The following is a 19,409-nucleotide window of genomic DNA, read 5'->3' on the forward strand; positions in this document are numbered from 1 at the left end:
TTGGTTCTTCAAAATCTTACCTGGCACAGAACCTCGTACCCCGATTCTGCTGCAAATTCGATTGGCAAACAGAGCCTTACTTCTGTGAAGACTGGGAGCGATGTGAGTGCTGTATCTCGTATTCCAAACACGCTAGCTCGCGACTTCACATGACCCATGGAAGCCGCCCCACCCGCCCCAGCTTACATACATACAGACCCAGCCACATAACCTCAAACGTGTCAACACGGGTGACCCTACTGCAATTCATCATCCTACCTCTCATCATGATATTCCGGATAGCGCCTCTCGCTGCGATTCTCGCGTTTGCGCGATGCGGAGCTGCTGAAGTCGCACCGGAAATTACGACAGTTGCGGAGGGCTACAACGTGATTGCCAAGATCCCATGTGTTGGGTGCCCTTTCCTATACCAAGACACATCAGAAGGCAACGATGCGCCATGGGCTCAGAGAAAAGACGACAACGCTCTGGTAAACCATCCCTAATGCCAAGGGGACCGAATTACCCGCTAACGTGCCCCAGCTTCTGAACATCTCCCTTCCCTACGACTCAGCGCATCTAAGCATCAACAATGCCCCACTTTTAGGAGACTCCAAGATTCTACCGAAACTATATGTTAACCAAGTCTTGTTGGACACATCGAAAGATGATCTTGACAAGCTCGTCGCATCTGATCAGCTCGACAGCCTTGGGGGCGCTTACTTTGGCGCTTCATACGCCTACTCCCTGCGCCACGTCAAAGACTCCAATGCATTGGTGTTGCACTTCGATATCATGCAATTGTGGACTGATCTGACTTCCCCGGATCTCACAATCGTTATGGACAGAAAAGAGCAGAAAATTCTGGAACTCGTCCTTCTGCAGCGTCCCCTGCTGTCCGCCGGTGACCCAGCAAGCGCATACGAGATTATCCGCGCTGCACTCATCCCGCGCTCACAGTCAAGCATAAACGGCAAGCGCATACAAAAAACGGCAATGTGGTTCCATGATTGGGACGACAATGGCAAGAAGGGTACAGCGACTCATGTTGTCAACTCGGCTTCTGCGTCCTTCGTAACGTGGCTTAGTTCCGGTATCTGGTCCCTATTCATCTTCATCCTCGCAGTCATGGCGTTGTTCGTTGTCGTGTGCATGTTTTGCATATTTGGGTGTGGATGGCACAAGGATGAGTATGAAACAGCACAACACGGAAAGCGCAGCAGTGGGAAGGGTGCTTGGGGCGGAAACGATATTGAGGCCGTGCGGAGGTTCATGACGCCTGAAGAGCTGGGACTCCGAGGCAGTGGGAAGGTTGTCGGGGTTGGGAAAAGCGATTGATGGACTGCGAGGTGAAAGAGCAGTGCGTGGTCCATCTTGATTGACATCCTGACCTCGCTTCGATCCTCGTGCGTTCGATGCGCGACCACTTTTATTATCATCGTCGTGTTCTTGAAAGTCTCGAAAAATCCTGCTGCAGAGCCCACTTGGCAATGGCACATCATGTTCCCGACCGCTAGCGCGTCACCGTCGAGCCCAGAAACAAGAACACCCCTGGGCAGATCATCACGCCAGCGAACACATCTCCCGCGCTCACGCCTCCACGATGGCACTACCGTGACTGCGACGATCTTCGGCGGTCCAAGCCAAATATCTCAAATAACCGTTCACGCAAAACGAAAAAGCAACCGGCTGCGACGGCCATGTTGCTTCTGCTAGCGACGCGCGACGTCATTCCGTTACTCTCCGCGCGCCGCTAAACGTCATTCACCCAAGCTCATTTCAACGTCGCGACTCGCACCGAACCCTTTCATTGCTCGATCTTCGTTGAGGCCACGGTTAGTCACATGGCTAATTCCAGGCCAGGGAGCTGTTGGTCTCGATGCGCGTCAACGTTGGTAAAGTTTGACAGCAGTTCGTCGCAAGGCATCGTCATGGTCTGGGCTTGTGAGGTATGACCGCATAGGTTTGGTTGATATGATAAAGACCCTCAAGTTTGCATGTTGGTAGAGTATCATCAGTATAGTAATCAGTTTCATCACTTAATTCACAAGGGTGCTGTCCTGCACACCCACCGAACACGCATAATGGCCATCACCAACACCACATCCACCGTCCAGGCAATTTTCGCCCTTCATGTCGTTACAGCAGGCGGGTCCATCATCCTTATTCTGGCCGCTCTTGCGTTGTTCGGTCGCCAGCTCGTCGGCGGCCCTGGACGTCCCCGCACATTCAAGAAGTTTAACAGGTCAACTCTGAACAGGCACAGGTACACCTATCCACGCCCCTTCTATCCAATGCCAAGTTAACTAACACACAACAGCTCCACAGGCACGCAACTCTTCCTCATCACGGGTCTCACCACCCTCATGATCGCCTACGCCGCGCAAGCCTCCATCGTGGCCCTCCAATCCCGCCTCCCCTCCCCCTTCTACATCACCTCCGCCTACGCCTACCCCCAATACACGGAACCCTTCGGCAACAACGACTCCATCAGATATGGAAAGATCATCTCCATCCTCTCCTTCACCTACCAAGGCGCCATGATCATCATGAACGCCTGCATCGTCGGCGCCATCTGGATCCACGCCAACCACGTTCAGAACAACGGCACTGGTATCAAGGAGCCTGGTGTGCTGTCTTGGGCTTTGAACGGCTTCTGGATGTTGGCTATCCTTGCTCTTGGCTTTGCTAGCTGGGCTGTTGGTCTTGCGCGCCGTGGTAGTGGGAACTCCGCGTTGGCTTACCCGAGTTTGATTGCTGTTGACTACATGGTGAGGACTCTTTACGTTGTTTACGTAGCAACTGTCATTGCTGCGTCGACTAGTGCGACGCTTGAGGCCATCTTGTGCTGGATTGGTATCAAGAAGAACGGTGTTGTCGGTGTAAGTTCACTCCCTTCCCTACTGCGCACGACCATATACTAACGACATCTAGAACCGCTCCAAGTCAGCCCTCACCCGCTTCGTCATGCTCGTCACCCCCATCGTCTGGGTCCGCAACGCCTTCTCCATCGCCCAGCTCGTCCTCATCTACCGCAACACAAACAACTACTCACGCACCACCAACCAAGCCCTCGCCTTCCTCTTCATCATCTTCGGCGAGCTGTGCGACCTCGGTATCTTCGCTCTTGTTCTGCTCGGCGCCTGGAGCTTTGGCCGCAAGGATAACCAGAGGCCTGAGGTTGTCAAGGAGGCTAGGTACAGCGAGAGCATGAGGGATAGCGCGTACATTGCCAACCCTAATGCTGCTTATGTTGCCGACCACGATACCGCTTATGTCGATGGACCTGCTGGACCTGCGTTTGAGGCGGGTAGGGGTCCTACTTACATTCCTCACGTTAACTAGGGGAGAGATGTTGTGAGTGTATGATTCAGGTGGTAGTGGTGGGAGTGATTTGTTTTGAAGCGTACTAGCGAGTTCACAGTAGTAATGATTAATGTTTTATTGTTTACACACATTCTCGATATTTGTTTGCACTTCATGACAGCTGATCTTGTACGAGTATTGATGACGGTGCCAGACATTGTCATATCTCATTTGAGAAAAGGTCCTGGTGATAGGTCTACTGACTCATGCCGCTCCTCGATGGTTGTCTGCGTGCATGTGGTTTGCGATAAACAGTATTGCATCCACCGAAACTTTCCTAACAGCCTTAAAGCCCTCCTCGAAGTAGACCGCTCACAAATGGCTACTATATATCAATCTCTTCGAAACTCTTCGAGTGTCTAAGTAGCTTGCATGATCCTAACCCCCACGTCCACCTCTCATACCACGGCCGCGCAGACCGCCGCGTGGGCGTACACGAGGCGTATAATCTCTCAAACCGTCCTCACTAAAACTGTCTCCTGAATCAGGTTCAGTATATAGGCTTGTGAAAGGGTCTGGAGAAGGGTTGCTGATTTGCGGTGTCCTGTCGTTATGTCAGCCCACATCTTACACATCCATTGATGCTGTCCTCACTTCGCCTTCTCAGTGACGCCGCAAGGCTTGTCTCCGTGCGAGTGATATACGCAACTGCTGATCCCTGGACGCAGTGGGTTCTTAGCGCCTGCAGCTTTGTAGCGTGCAGATAGACACAGGCAAACGTCTTGAACGTGGCTAGCGGGCATCTTCGCGATCACGGAAGCCCACCAATTGTGTGGGGCATCCCAGACGGTAATATCCACCAGAAGCTTCTGAAGCGGGTTTCCTTCTCGGGTTTTGTCATAGACAGTGTTTGTCCAGGATGTAAGGAAGCTCGCTCGCTGGGCAGCGTCTGTAGTTCTATTCCACTCGATCAGGGCGTCCATGATGGTGTCTCTATAGTTCCCATCTTGAAGGTAGTCCCCGAGAAGATAGCCAGATACAAGACTCGAGCTTACGCCGTTGGAACTGCTAGCTCCCGATGGTATTGCGCAGAGTAAGCCGGAGTAGAGCCAATGGGTGTAAATCTGGAAAGCTGTCGCGTCGCACTCTGGAAGTCGGACGACGCGTTCCTGTGACTCGAGCCATTCGTGACGAAAGGCAGTCTGGAAGAATGCGGATGATGCTCGGATGGGATCTTCGTGGACAGTGAAATCGGTATGGTTGGGCTCACGACCAACGCGCACAGTGATGACTTTGGTTCCCATGCTGTTACTGTTAGCTACTAGATCATCTGAGTATGATGGTGATTTACTTCGGCATCTTGGATTGGGGGTAGAGCGGCATTATGGCGACCTTTGGCTGGAGGTTGAGCAATGCTACTGCAGTATTGTTACTGGCGCCGCTGCAGTCGGCGTTGTGTTGCAGCTGTGCAGCTCAATCGTGTTGTCAGTAGAGGTAGAAGGATTGGAGCTGGGGTTCCGGACAGATTATCTGAGTGGGGGTAGTGCTGTACCTTGGATAATTTCTCACGAATTAGGCAAGAGCGCCCTACGACTGCCTCACCTTCACCTCACTATTCACAGCTTTAAACATTTTTCATGTTGAACAATACTTTTTGTACGCGCCTTGTAACTGTTTTAGTAAATCATAATTTCGCCATCGATGATGACGAGTAGTCCACATTGATACTACGTGGTCTTCATCACCCTCCGTTTCACCCAAACACCGCTTGACAGTCACGCCACACGTCTAATTATACCAGACTGTACAACATACGAAGAGTCTTCCACACAAAACTCATACTGTCCTGAAGCTTGTCGCTTTGCATCCGGTGACTGGGCTTCGTTAGAAGCTGGGCGTTTCGTTGGGATAGTGCGAGGCCTAGACCAATTTAGCTGCGGTCATGTCATGAACAGAACATATTACGTACGTTTCAGCTTTCTTCCTGTAGCAGGTCTTCTCATTACCGTGACAGTGGTACTTGCAGCTATTCTCCCAGCGATGAAGCGGCGATTTGCCAGACCCTCGAGATATGTATGTTTCACCGACAGTCTGGAGGATGTTCATGGCCAGATCCGGGTCCATCTTGTCCTTTCGTCCAACTATGAATTGCAGTTGACGTTTGCCCATGGTCCATGCAATGAGGTCTGCAACGAGCTGTCTGATTGGTGATCCATCAGGTACGTTTTGGTAATACTTCGACCCGTAGCTCGGCGGAAATTGCGATTTCTTAGACTCTAATGCACTTGTACATTGAAGTAGGCTGTCGCTCAGGGCATCTTGAAAGTCGGTGTCAAGTAGGTACTGACTCAGTTTGAACAATCGGGGTAGCTTCAACAGCTCTAGCTGTAACGCTGATAACTGATCATCAGCGCGTTGTCGATTGTGGATAACGCCTGTGAGAAGCCACCGGTGATAAATGCCAAAGGCGCTTCTATCGCATTCGGGCAGCGAGATGGTGCGCTCTTGCGATTCTTGCCATGGTCCTTTCATCGCGGCATCGACGAACTCGGATGATGCACGTATAGCATGTTCAGAGACCATGAAGATAGCCTCACCGACTTTCACAGTGATCATGCTTTCGTTCGCACTACATATAGTCAGTTTGGTTCATACTCCTTCACAGTATACTTACAAGGCGACCTCGTCTTCGAACCCTCTCTGCATCATGGCGAATGTCCTGTCGCTCGATTGCCGTATGCGCGTTGGTGTTGGAAAGATCAAGGCCGTCGTTGAACAAAGTGCGAGGTGCCGTGCGATTTCCTCTCGAATGAGCCCGGACGCCGTGGGGTGAGAGTAGGTCGCGCCTTCCACAACATCTAGCGCGAAACTTCGCTTCCGTCGCTGCCTAACCTCACTGGCCGCAACACCTACATCATGTCTGCGTTAAACAAACTGTACACAAGTGATGAGGAATGGATGCATTTCAATACGCTCGCTCGCTAAACCAAACAATAGACACAAGAAATAATAAATCGCTCAACGACAGAAGCGCGCGCCATAGCAACGCACACGCTGGGTATCTTACAAACATCCAAAGGGTCATGCCATGCCCGGCCGTATCCAGAAGGAAAGAAAACCTTACCAATCATTCCACGTCTCGAGACCGCATCAAGCGACCTAAAAGCCTCAAGCATATGCTCCTACCCGGTCATCGCCATGGAAAAACCCACTTCCATCGAACCCTTCTTCCTTCGGCGTGGCCCATACCTCTGGCGAGACATCGTCGTAGCTCGGCTTGCGGGCCAGGTCTTCAGAGTAGACGCTCGCGTCGTCGTTGGCCCAGCGCTGGTTCCTGTCGTGGCTGGTCTGGCCGTAGACGACATTCCGGTCGTGCGCTGGGGCGCGCGGTGTGGAACAGCTTATCCGCTGATCGCCTTCGCGCGAGATGATCAAGGTGTCGGGCGACGGAGTAGGATACGATGGCGATGTTGCAGTCGCCGAAACGATGAGCTTGTTCACCAGGGCATGCAGGTCCGACACATCGTGCTGCAGAGTGCGAACCTGCTGTTCCAGGGCCTTCCTCGCGCTCCTCTCGTGTCTGAGCGCCTCATAAACGTTTCGCAACGCGCGCGCATGCTCCTCGTTACTTCCAGTGTGGGGAACGGGAGGTGCGGCAAGCGTTGGAGAACCAGGCGCAGGCTCGGGCTCAAGAGTCTCACTACTTGATTGAACGATGAGCTCTTGATGAATGCTCGGTGCTGATCTTGAGTGAGAGCGCGATGCAGATGCGGACGAACTCCGGTTCCTTGATCGCAGGTTGCGAGGTGCGTTTTCGAGGATGATGGTTTGCCGGTTGTTACGGGATGACATCCGGCGGGTGAGTGTTTCGAGATTGGAGTACCTGGATTCAAGATCCTGAACGCGATCCTCAATGGGTATGCGATGTTGGCTCTTCGCTGGTGGCGGAGGCGGCGGCGAAATGCTTCGGACTTGCGGTGATTCTGGAATGGTTTCCTCTTTGGGTCCAAACAATGCGTTCTTGAGATCACCAAAGTTGAAAGCCGAGACCGGGGGCTGAACACTACGTTCTTGCTCTCGGTTCGGCTCTTCCGTAATCGGTGTCGCGGTCTGCGATTCGTCCGCCTGGACGAGCGTCGCGCTCATCTCGTTGAACGACTCGTTGTCGGGTTCCCGGATCATGGGTTCTTGCATCGGCACGGTGCGGACCGTCTCTACAGTCTTCGCTGTTTGCGGTCTACTATAGATGCTGCCAGACATGTAGCTCTCCCTCCAGAACTTGATCTCCGCACTCCTGCCTCTCTCCGTCGAGGCGCGCTCTTTTGCGAGATTGTGAAGAGCATCTGCACTTCTTGATCTCCGTCTGTCGTGTTTGGACGTTACTGTTTGAGTCGGGCTGGACAGTGCGATACCGATACCGGGAGACATCTCATCTTCTTCAGCCTGTTCGTCCCACGCTGCCAGCTTTTCCCGAGGCTCGTCGAAACTGTGTCGATGAGTAATGGCACTTGGTACAGTGGGCAGCGTGGCTCTTCGGCGACCGAGATCCGGCCTGTCCGTATCGAATGTAAGGTACTCTTTCGGTGGACTTGCTGGCGGCGCGTTCACATTCATGGGGTACGGGAGATGTTGGCCTAGCGGATGTAATGGCTGTAGCTCCTCCACTGGCAGATCAGATATCCGAGGATTGGACGGGGGTGTCCTTGGTTCTCTTGGTGGTGTTGATCTCAGCATGGTAGTGTCCTGTTGTTCGTCAGATTCCATTCGTCACGCTGTTCTAGACAAACTTACACTATGGTGGTAGCTGTGGCCACGCTGCATTGGCTCTTCTTCCAGATCATCCGCTCGGTCCGGGCCTTTTCGCCCGAACATTTTCCGGAACACATTTCTGAGACCGCTCTTGCGCTTATTCTTCTTCTGCGCAGCTTTACCGGCGCTCTCTGGCGTGGAGCGAAACGGCGACGGGGAAGCGATCGAAGTCGATGGCACAATGCTTTCGCGCTGTACTTCGTCCAAGTGTCGCACTCTTGGCGGGGATCTTGAAGAAATCGGGCGCTCGGGAACAGCCGAATCGCGCTGCGGCTGCTGCTCTCCCACAGGATTTGATCGCAAGGCTGACATATGCTGTTCAGGCACAGGCGGAGGAGACTGAAGTGGTCTTGGCGGGGTTTGCGGCCTTTCATACTGCTCTTCTGGCGCGTCCTGCGGCTGCAGTGTCCGGTCCAGCGCGCCATTTGCCGCGTACTCCTTCTCTTCCTCTTCATTCAACGGCACATCCTCGGTAATAGGGATCGGCCCGCTAATTTTTAAGTTCCCTCTTCTGATAGCCTCAGCCTTCCAGCTGGAGCGCTCAAGAGGCGAGGGTGAGGGCGTCGACGCACTCATATCGGCGACGACAAAGCCTTCTCTTTGAAGCATATGGATGCTGCGATGTTTTGGATTCCGAGTGTTGGCGAATGCGCTTCTGCGGACGAGTTCTGGAAATTGCGCTTAGGCGAGGTTTACCGGGATGACCCAGCGAGCGTGAGGATCTCGACTACCATCACCGATGTTGCGAAAGCAGTTGATGGATAAGAAGCAAAGCAAAGGCGGACCGAAGCGACAAGCGCGGCAAACGTCCCTCCTCCGAAAATAGATGCAAGGCAAGAATAGGCAATAAGGAATTAACAACGATAGCCCCCAAGACTCGAAAGAAGCGAACTCGATCAGAAAGAGCGACGAGGTTAAACAATAGAGAGACGTGCCACAGACGACGTAACGAGAAGAGCAGCAAAAGAACGGGGGGCGGCGCTCTTAGGGTCTATGTATCAGACCGAGAGCGTCATGTACCCTTTGGACAAGGGTGCCAATAGAGTGGGGAGGGTCAGTCGGATGGGGGGCGCGGCGGGAAGGAGGAGGCTATTATTGATGGCGCATTTGCGAATCAAGCAGTATGACCGGCATTACCTTTGACCACAACACAACGGGGGCTGGGGGGCTGCAGCAACAAATAAAGGCCTGATCGCTGCTGCACAAGCGTTGCATGAGAGGCCAACAAGTCGGACCACTGCGCGAACGAACGACGTGCAGGTTGTTGGCGATGGGGCTGTGGGGTTTTGCGTCCAGTACAGCTGCATGTTTTCGCCAAAGCGGACTGTTGCAATCGATACGTTCGTTGGCTGCAGCACGGCACGCGCAGGCGCGCTCGGCCACTGTCCTCTTCAGCCCTTCTGAAACATGCGGCTAACACGTCTTGGACCTCAGCTTTCCTGTCGGCCCCTCAAACTTACCACTCGTCCAGAACCGCCATCTCAAATCCCAGTAAAGCCGTCGCAGAGCTAATCCTTCTGCGTCTACAAATAGCGGCTTGCAGCACTGACCGAGGCGTTCCACGAACCCTCCTCTTGTCGCGTCAGGTCTGAGCGCGAGAAGACATGGGGTCGCCAGGACGCATGTCATGTCATGGACCCTCGGCCGTGCAGACTAACAGGAATCCTTGCTCCAGCCTGCATTAACGCGTTTGAGGCTGTCCGCGGACTAACTCCGACGACGGCCTGATTGGAGCTGATTACTCTGGCCCACACCACACCGTCTATCACGACTGTTTGGTACTCTACTGCACGCGTTACCTGTTGACGATGTACGTTGATGTAAACATGATTAATAGGGGAGGCTGGTCGACAGTAGCCGAAGGGTCTCGAAAGACGTTGACAGAAGCGACGTCGCAAGCGCTGGGCGCCGTTTTGATGAAGTTTCCGGCCTGCGCTGATTGCTCGATAGTATTGCGCCATGTATTGATGGTCACGACTCGCCACCACACACACTTTATCCTGCACGACACCGTTCAGCATAAAGAGTTTGAGAGAATGAGCGCATTACTCGCTGCCTATTCATCGCGCTCTTCTTGCCCTTCTCGTTTCTCTTTTGCGCATATATGTAATCGCATGCAAGCCCTGCTTCGCCGTCTTACCACCGTAGTCTCATGCCGCATGCCACTTTGGCGATGACATTCGGCGTATGTAGGTGTTTTGGCGCGAGCTGTCTCGACTCGCGACTTTGACGCGGGACTACTGCAGCTAAAATCACGCCGCATACCATGGCTGCAGTATCGCGCTTCGCTTGCGAACCAAACCATAGCGCTGAGACCATGTCCTCCCCACACCACTCCAACATGTAGTAGCGAACCACAACTCCGACATTGTTTGTTTGGGAGCCCGTGACAGCGCATGTGTTACAGCCTCGCTTGCTTACACCCCTCATCCGCCGTTTTCTTGGTCCACGTAGACGTCCGCCAAGTTCGGATACCTGAGATCGGCGTGGTCTTCTAGATGCTGCATCCAGGCTTTTAGAAACTTGGAGCCCCTGTGAATCAATCAAGTCAGCAACAATGCATGGCGCTGCCGTGTGATGGGCGTATAGAATCCTCCGCCGTATAGCAGGGTGCCGAGGGTCTGGTCTCGGTGTGGGTGACGAAGGGTTCCCGTGTGACAAAGCAAGGGGGCGTGTCACGGCAGTTTCGAGTTACGCGGGTTTCAGATTTGCTTGTTCGCAAAGACCACATCCCGACGCCCACGTTCTCGGGTATGACCGATGTCCGCGACTCCGCGATGACGATGAGGCATCGGTTATATGACCAACAAGGAAGGCCAGTGGTGCTGGGGACATGAATTGGGAATGAAGAGGGTACGTACTTGCTTATTGTGTCTGAGTCTCCGATCACACAAAGATGTCGCTTTGGGCGTGTCATTGCAACTGCGCCCTTCATTAGCACCTGCAGCCACGTGTTCATGCGTAGATATTGCGGCGAGTCGGCAGAGTAGGAGCTGACGTACCGTTGAGCCGTCTCTTCTCGCCCAAGAAGCCCACCTCATGCTCTGGATTGCTCCGTACTGTGCTGACAATGACGGCTTCCTTCTCGCGGCCTTGGAAGCCATCCACGGATCCTAGTTCGATACCAGGATACGCCTCTTTGAGCATTCCAGCAAGCAATGCGAGCTACCATTGTTAACATTCAACCCCACAATACAGAGTTGACGCGCATTGCACACGCATGATGGGCAGGGTAGAGAGACGCGTACCTGTGCATTGTATGGCGTAACCACCGCGATGTCTTCCGCTTTAACGCCGGCTTTGATCAGATTCGCGACATGCATCTTCACCAACGCGGCTTCTGCTTCATTCGATTTGCTATCGCCAAGGCTCATGCCTTTCCCGCCCTTGCCTATCACACCCTCGTCTTCAATCTTCTCGGGAAAGTCACCGCCCTGAGTGTCCCAGAAGACGAGCGGCTCTTGTGTATCTTCAGTTTCTTCCACGTCGTACTTCAAGTCCTTCAGTAGACGGTCCTTGACGAAGTCTGCTGCGATAAGTTTTGAATCATATAGTTCGTCCGATGGAAATCGCATTATCTTCTCATGCATGCGATATTGCGTCGTTAGCATCCGCTTGATCGACGGTCCATGTAGAGAAAATAGCCTGTCGAAAAGAGTTGTTTCGAGCGTCATGCCGGTAATCAGCTTGCCAACGGGATTCTCTGCGCTATCCTTACTCTTGCTGGCTTCCTTCTTGGCCGCTTTCGTTTGTTTCGAGTTGAGAGACTTGATAGTGGGTGGTAATTGGAGGTGGTCGCCGGCCAACACCAGCTTACTTGCCTTGACCCACAGTAAAGGCACCCAGCATTGAGCCTCCAAAGCCTGACTGGCCTCATCTACGATGACGACGTCGAACTCCTGACCTTTTAGATGGAAGCCACCCGCGCCATGCAGCGTCGCAAGGACGACCTTGCTGCCAGTTACTAGATTGTTTACACATCCCTTTTCTCGCTCTCTGTACTCTTGTCGGAGCTCCTTCAGCTCGGTGTAGATCTGACGGCGCTCTTTGGCGTTGCGTGTTTTGCGGATAGAAGACTGTTTGTCATCCATTTCTTTGCGAACGTCCTGGACTAACGCGGCTGCTTCTGAAGTTCGTGTGAGAACGTCGAGAGAATGATTCAAGACGGATGGTAAGAGGCGTGCTGGGTGCCCGAGGCGCACCATGGGTACCTTGTGAGATGCTAGACGCTCGACAATGTTATCTACGGATATGTTCGATGGACCGCATACCAGCAAGCGAAGCTTCTGCTTGAGCAATTGGAGGATAAGCTCAATCAGGGTGTGCGTCTTGCCTGTGCCTGGAGGGCCATGGATCAGCGCGACCTCTTGGGACGCTAGCGCGAATCTGATGGCTTCTTGCTGGCTGTCATTGAGAGATGGATCGTTCCACTCAAGCTTATGGAGGGGATTTGATGGATCATTCAGGTCCGAGGGTAGGGGCGTAGGCGATGCCTGTCCAAAGAGTACGCGCATGAAGGGAGTGTACTCTTGGTCTCCGAGCTTCTGCAGCCTGTTCATCGTTTGGTTCATCCTATCATGAATGAGTTCAGGTAAAGATTGAAACAGTGGATTCGGCCAGGACGTACCTCTTGTAGGTGACGTCGTTCGCCAATTTGACTCTAGTACATGCATCAGCCTCATTATGCCCGACACAGCCGCCCACAATGTGTAAACTAACATCCATAGCTTGCCGCCAGTAGGCACATCTGCGTCCTCTTTGTCCAGTACAATTTCCACATTCTCCCTACGTACCCTGAGAACTACGCCCGAGGCGCCTTTCTTCTCGAGCTCTTTCTTATCCGTCTTCTTCGCGCTCCCGCTGGGCTGGTCTTGAACCGCGACTATATCGCCCACACGTATGCCGTGTTCTGGGATGTCCGGCTTCTCGCCTTTAGCGACAACTGCCGAATCCAGTCCTAGCTCGACCACGGTCTTGCCGCCCAGCCCTGTCCGTATAGAAGATATGTTAAGGTTCAGGATCGCGAGACCGGCGCGTGAGAGGGCGGTAGGCGTGTGTGACGAGAGAAGCGCGTTTGTTTCGGAGAGCTCGGCTTGAAGCTCGGCATCGAGCAGTGTGAGCTGCGAGGCGGCGAATGACGGAATATCTGTAGGGTTCGGCATCGCTACTGGTGGCTGAGCGTGTACCTAGATAGACGTGGGGTGGTAAGTTCGCGTCAGAGTTGATCAATTGCTGATCTGAGAAGCTTCGTTGGAATAGCAGAACGTCGTGCTACTTCAAGCAACTTGGGACATTATACTCGCGTAGCAGTTCGCGCGACAATTTGCTGCTGGCCAAGGGAACCGCAATGGCTGTTGTATATCGGCAGTGCGCGCAGGCTGCGAGAATGTTCAGGCCGAGCTGCTATTACGTCATGACTCTAACCCGTTTCGGCTTGTCACTAGCGAACACCACGGGCCGACGCGCAACGAAGAAGTGAATTTGTGCTTAACTCAGAGAAGGCTTATTTACGCACTCTTCTGAGCTCTACACTCATGTTCAAGCCTGATTGTCGTACTCGTGAGCAAATTTGTTTGGCTATCTGGGTACTTCAAATGGTACATACGCACGACCCCATCGCATTGCTCAAATTCTACTTGGGTAGCCTTGAAAAGTCCAGATACAGTCCAAAGCTTTCTGATACTACATAGGTACAGACCGCGCCAGCAAGTGTAGCGCAAATTCAGCGCCTTACATATCGTCGACATGTCCCATGCAGAAGCCAGTGAAGTTGTACAACCAGAATTCCGTGTCTTGGGCACCCTTAACAACCAGGCTGGTCTGATTCCGCTTCAGCCACCTTCCATCCAGTTCTTTGTCTGTCGCAACTCCTATCCACCGACTGGGAGGCGGTAATTGCCACCACTGGCTGGAGTCCGCGCACGCCAAATTCGTTCCCAAGTCCGCACTAGTGTACAACCCCGTGGGACTCTTGTTCGTTTCTATACTTGCAATAACGATGAGGACCATCATAAGACCCATGAGCAGTAGAGTATAGATCCGGTACCATGTGCTCGAGATACAGGGTAAAATCGTAGTCGTCGTTTGGCCGCGAATGAAGTAGAAGACGTACAATACGAGGGAAACGGTGATAAAAACGAAGTAAAACAATCCGAGCAGAAAAGTTGTTGTGGTGAAAAACGTGTCTCCTAATACTGGTGTGAAGATAAGGAGTGCTAATGTCCAAACTCCTCCGAGGAGAAGAAGGAAGAAGATGCGAAAAAGACAGCTTTTCCAGGATTCGGTGGGCGACTTGAATCCAGCTGTTTCATATGGTGCTGTTATGAGCGGTTCCAATGCTGTCGGTTGTTGATCGGGTTCCATGTCACTGTCCTTGGGCAAGAGAGTCCCGTGCGTCTGCACGATTGTCGTGACGTTCCTCAAGCCGCCTCGCTGGTATACAAAGTCCTCTGTTAGCCAAGTTGCAGCGCATAATCGCAAAAGGCCCAGAATGGCCAACGGGAAGAAGACGGCGTCGATCCCGAATCCAATGGCGACGCCGGGAAGTGCGGCTCCGGACATGGCACCAATGAGTAAATAGAGTGCCGACACGCCTTGAAGTGTTGTGATGACGGTTTTCAACGTTGTCAATGAGGCTACTTCAACGTGGGTGTGCTCTGGCAAACGTAAGCAGTGCGGAGCACAAGCCGTTACCATCTCTTCCCCGCCATTCCATCCGTTCGAAGTCCAGAATATCGCGTTGGTGGCTGCTAGATCATGACGACTCCACTGGACAGCGCGAATGCGCCGATCGGCTATCGCAGCGTATCTCCAGATTATAGATGTCGGGTTGCAGCTGCACAGCCGATCGTACCATCTCGGGCGCCGATCTGTCAGATACGATATTGTAGGCGTACCAGATATGATATGCTGAACCACGACTTCCATCAGCACTTTATCTTCAGACAGGAGTATAGCGCAGGTTAGACTTACCGCGATCAATGGGGCAAGACACAAAGTGAACAAGGAGACCCACTCGGTAAAACTAACACATCGGCTGTTGTAGCGAATGGGCTCAACCTCGATGTTGAAATACGACATTGGAGATGATGCGGCCGAGACATTCGCGCAGAAGAATTCGCTAGGGATATCTGAACCTATCCATCAGGCCCCCGGTGGCCGGGAAATTACTTACGCACGTAAGCACGCACAGTGACACCTACCACCGCGTAATATCGGATGCATGTAAGCGCTGGTTATATGTACCATCCCTTGTGGGACCATTACTCCGCTTTGTTGGACCTCAAACCTTGAATGTGTCTCGATATGGACACAAAATTATAGCCAGAGATGTGCCAAGAAGTTGTCCAACAAGAAGTTGCGTCGTAGCGAAGTCCCATGTGTCGCCTCAGCATATAGCTACCAAGAGAGACAGTGGCAGCGCTCATCCTTGATACCGTACCTAGGTATACGTAGCTCAGACATCGGAAGCAGGTGTTCTCAATCGCAGCAGTTTGAGATTGCCGTGTTCCTCCGCCATCTTAAAGATGAGTGAGTTGCTAGAGATGAGGCCAAAACGATGGAACAGTCCTGGTGGCTGTTTTGATGCTGGTTACGTGTTATTTGCGACTGAACATGAGTACCGACCTGTTTATATCGTTTTGATCGCAAGTCCAGATGGCTCCGACAGTCGTGATAGAAATTGAAGTATTAGTGTTGCGTTGCGATCAAGCCTCGATTGAGTGGGAGATAACGCTTAGTAATCCCGCACTGGCCCCCAAAGCTGAGATGGAAATCTGAGGTACTCGCGTGCCTCGCATCTGAGCTTTGTACACGGATGCGACTCCCAACATGCGGACTCGCATTGTTGAGAAATTCGAGAGCATTTTCCTTCTCCCTGCATTCCTTTGCATGCGATCCTACTGAGTCTGCGGGGCGTATGGCCGCGTCACATCAGTCTTTTCGCCTTTTATCACACGAGCTCAGCGAGTGTGCCCATACCGAATGCACGGTAAATTCCATTCCGAGATTTGTCAAAGCTTTCGATACGGATGAATACGCTCCGCTAGCATCAACTACCGTTACCGGCTCCACGTCCATCAGCCATCGGAGTGCACCCGGGCGTTGGCGCGGTGCGCTGAGTTCTCGAAACCCCTCAGAGTCTTCTCACATGCAATTTGAGTTTGCGTAAGTTTGTGGCGCCTCTCTACTACCGAGGCGTCAGCCTTGCCCGCAAGCAAGGCGCTGAACACCAATATATCGAGCGATGGATTCGCCGAGATCGTGGGGAGACCCATCGTGGATACCCCGCATTTTGTCCACGCGGGGCGAAGTAGTTACCCCTTGAAAGGTAGCATCTCCGTCATCAGAATACAAGCCAACGGTTTATGGCTGGTTCCCGAGCTGTTAACAACGATGGCGATTCAGTCGATACACCCACCCACAGACCGGGAGGATGCATCCGTTTGCGGTCCGGCAGTCAATGCCACTCTTGGTGTCGATATCCTACCTTGCACGTCCCTCCACCACACATCTCATAGTCAGTGCACTCGGGTCAGTCGCATTTTGTCGAAAGCGCAAACAGAGAACGTTCCGAGGATGGCTTGTGTAAAGACTGATGTGGCGCAAAACCATAAACTCTGGATTACTACTCGTCCGCTAGATGCGCCGACACCTCATGACCAGCTGCCTAGACAATACGCGCCGGAAGCTATCCACCAACGATCCAAGCCTATTGTGGTTCTTTCCCCTGGCTGACGCTCTGAGCTGCGAGGTCGGATAGGTCAGCGCACGATGTTCTTCATGCACCGTGTCACCTCACAAGGCTGTCAGACCCCACTTCCATCAAAATGAGAGCGATCTGCAACCCAAAATTCCGGGGGGATGCTATTGAAGCATGGGTGTATCTGCAGCCACGGCGGCCTTTGAACTTACGTTGAATCTTTCCAAATCGCTCTTCAGGAGACCTCGACATTGTCCGAGGTTCGTTGTGAAGCATAGTCTCTGGCTTGTGACATCTGTTCCACCGGGCGAGTTAAGTATCGTGCGTTGCACAGCGATGGTAGAAGCAGTCACCAGAAGGGAACACTTCATTTGATTCGACAACGACGAGTCGAACGCACAACTATTCACTATGAAGCTGGCAACCTTTCTTTCGTTGCTTCCTTTGGCTCTAGCAGTCCCAGCACCGCTGGAAAAACGAGCAAACCCTACCGTCGTTGCTCCCTCGCCTCAAGCCACGGTTGCTGGCATCAACGTATTGGGTGTTGAGTCCTTCAAAGGCATACCATACGCACAGCCTCCGATTGACCAGCTACGACTGAAACCACCCCAGCCCATAACTTCCTCTCTCGGAAAGGTCGATGGAACCGGCATTCCAAAAGCATGCCCACAGTTCTTCTTCAGCATCGACGAGAGAAATATTCCCACCAACGTCTTAGGCACTATCCTAAACCTACCACTTCTCCAGACCATCACTAATGCTGGAGAGGACTGCCTTACTATCAACGTACAGCGCCCAGCTGGTACCAAAGCTGGCGACAAACTTCCTGTACTTTTCTGGATCTTTGGCGGCGGTTTCGAACTTGGATCCACTGCAATGTACGATGGAACAAGCCTTGTTGCCGAATCAGTCGCTCAAGGCAAGCCCATTGTATTTGTGGCAGTCAACTATCGCGTGGGCGGATTTGGCTTCATGCCCGGGAAAGAGGTACTAGCCGATGGCTCCGCCAATCTAGGGCTGCTGGACCAGAGATTGGGCTTGCAATGGGTTGCTGACAACATTGCCGCATTCGGTGGAGATCCTGAGAAGGTCACGATTTGGGGAGAGTCTGCCGGTGCTATCTCCGTGTTGGATCAGATGATGCTCTACGACGGCGACAACAACTACAATGGCAAGCCGCTGTTCAGAGCTGGCATCATGAACTCGGGTTCGATAGTTCCAGCTGATCCCGTTGACTGCCCCAAAGGTCAAGCTATTTACGACAGAGTATGTGTTCGATCCCACTCCCTGCCGCATAACACGATGCTAACCTCTCCCAGGTCGTTGAAGCAGCTGGATGTGCCAGCTCTGCCGATACCTTGGCGTGTCTCCGCACAGTGCCGTACACCAAGTTCCTCAATGCCGCGAATACTGTCCCGGGCATCTTGGGCTACTTCACGGTCAATCTTTCCTACCTCCCTCGCCCCGATGGAAAGGCCCTCTCGGATTCTCCCGATGCTCTTGTCAAAGCTGGGAAGTACGCCAAAGTACCCTTCATCGTTGGTGACCAAGAAGACGAGGGTACTCTCTTTGGTCTCTTCACTTCGAACTTGACTACGACCAAAGAAGTAACGACCTATCTCTCAACCATCTTCTTCCAGAATGCTTCACCAGCGCAAGTCGAACAGCTAGTAGGCAGCTACCAAACTATCACCGAGGACGGCTCGCCCTTCCGCACCGGCCTGCTCAACAACTTCTACCCGCAATTCAAGCGCGTCTCCGCTATTCTCGGCGACGTCACCTTCACCCTCACCCGTCGCCTCTTCTTGGAAGTCACTGGTCAAGTCGCACCCGATGTACCATCCTGGTCCTATCTCGCGACATACGATTTCGGTACACCCATTCTAGGAACGTTCCATGGTTCCGACATCCTGCAAGTCTTCAATGGCATCTTGCCCAACAATGCCGCAAAGACCATCAGAGGGTACTACTACTCATTCGTCTACAACTTGGACCCCAATGAGGGCAACACTCTTATGGACTGGCCGAAGTGGAGTGAGGGCAGGAAGCTGATCAACTTTGGCGCGAACAAAAACAGTTACCTCGACGATGATTTCAGGGCTGATACACATGAGTTCTTAGCACAAAACGTAGCGAGTTTGAGGGTTTGATCTCGATGATCTACATAGCGCCCGACCTGCATGTATCCTTCGAAGTTGGGCATAGCAGCAAAAAGAAAAATGAACAAAGTTTTACTCAATCACCCCTTTCGCTCTCATGACCCACCGGCTGATGGTTTGTTGTGAGCTGCATGACTCAACTACGTTGCTGTCCCCATTGTTTTTTTCACAGGCCACAAACCGCTAAGTGCGTTTTCAGGCCTTTCGCCAATCTTTCCTTCGCGAATCTCGAATACCCTTTCGTTATGATATCAATCGTTGGCGGCCTAATCTTCTATCACTGGGCGGCATCGAGCATGCGCATCGCGGAGCTTTCGCCCATGGAGCAGCGCGGACCCGCAGATTTTCGTCCTTACAGCTTCCTCCGTGGCTGCCCAATCATCGAGGATGCTGGCGTGCATCGCACTGAAGAATGACGATCGTGGTCGCATTGATGGGCGGAGATACCACGGATT

The 19,409-nt window shown here is 52.8% G+C and overlaps 6 protein-coding genes across 6 annotated transcripts; 3 read left to right on the top strand and 3 right to left on the bottom strand.

Moving 5' to 3' along the window:
- Window positions 1-266: 266 nt before the first annotated feature.
- On the top strand, window positions 267-1,317 carry J4E78_001426 (uncharacterized protein; the record flags this gene model as incomplete). Its single annotated transcript, XM_049362085.1, has 2 exons — window positions 267-470; window positions 523-1,317. The coding sequence occupies 2 exons, from the start codon at window positions 267-269 to the stop codon at window positions 1,315-1,317; spliced, it is 999 nt and encodes a 332-aa protein (XP_049227368.1).
- Window positions 1,318-2,063: 746 nt separating this feature from the next.
- J4E78_001427 (uncharacterized protein) lies at window positions 2,064-3,324 on the top strand (the record flags this gene model as incomplete). Its single annotated transcript, XM_049362086.1, has 3 exons — window positions 2,064-2,245; window positions 2,300-2,861; window positions 2,914-3,324. The coding sequence occupies 3 exons, from the start codon at window positions 2,064-2,066 to the stop codon at window positions 3,322-3,324; spliced, it is 1,155 nt and encodes a 384-aa protein (XP_049227369.1).
- Window positions 3,325-3,935: 611 nt separating this feature from the next.
- Window positions 3,936-5,994, bottom strand: J4E78_001428 (uncharacterized protein; the record flags this gene model as incomplete). The annotated part of the gene is made up of 4 exons (XM_049362087.1): window positions 3,936-4,590; window positions 5,101-5,205; window positions 5,255-5,914; window positions 5,960-5,994. 4 exons carry the CDS (start codon window positions 5,992-5,994, stop codon window positions 3,936-3,938), a joined length of 1,455 nt encoding a protein of 484 aa, XP_049227370.1.
- A 459-nt stretch (window positions 5,995-6,453) lies between these two features.
- On the bottom strand, window positions 6,454-8,703 carry J4E78_001429 (uncharacterized protein; the record flags this gene model as incomplete). Its single annotated transcript, XM_049362088.1, has 2 exons — window positions 6,454-8,028; window positions 8,077-8,703. 2 exons carry the CDS (start codon window positions 8,701-8,703, stop codon window positions 6,454-6,456), a joined length of 2,202 nt encoding a protein of 733 aa, XP_049227371.1.
- A 2,346-nt stretch (window positions 8,704-11,049) lies between these two features.
- J4E78_001430 (uncharacterized protein) lies at window positions 11,050-13,256 on the bottom strand (the record flags this gene model as incomplete). Its single annotated transcript, XM_049362089.1, has 4 exons — window positions 11,050-11,259; window positions 11,343-12,666; window positions 12,722-12,754; window positions 12,814-13,256. 4 exons carry the CDS (start codon window positions 13,254-13,256, stop codon window positions 11,050-11,052), a joined length of 2,010 nt encoding a protein of 669 aa, XP_049227372.1.
- Window positions 13,257-17,206: 3,950 nt separating this feature from the next.
- On the top strand, window positions 17,207-18,945 carry J4E78_001431 (uncharacterized protein; the record flags this gene model as incomplete). Its single annotated transcript, XM_049362090.1, has 2 exons — window positions 17,207-18,061; window positions 18,115-18,945. The coding sequence occupies 2 exons, from the start codon at window positions 17,207-17,209 to the stop codon at window positions 18,943-18,945; spliced, it is 1,686 nt and encodes a 561-aa protein (XP_049227373.1).
- Window positions 18,946-19,409: the final 464 nt, after the last annotated feature.

The sequence above is a fragment of the Alternaria triticimaculans genome (assembly GCF_023758025.1).
Source record: "Alternaria triticimaculans strain BMP 0046 chromosome Unknown scaffold_1, whole genome shotgun sequence".
Classification (NCBI taxonomy): domain Eukaryota; kingdom Fungi; phylum Ascomycota; class Dothideomycetes; order Pleosporales; family Pleosporaceae; genus Alternaria; species Alternaria triticimaculans.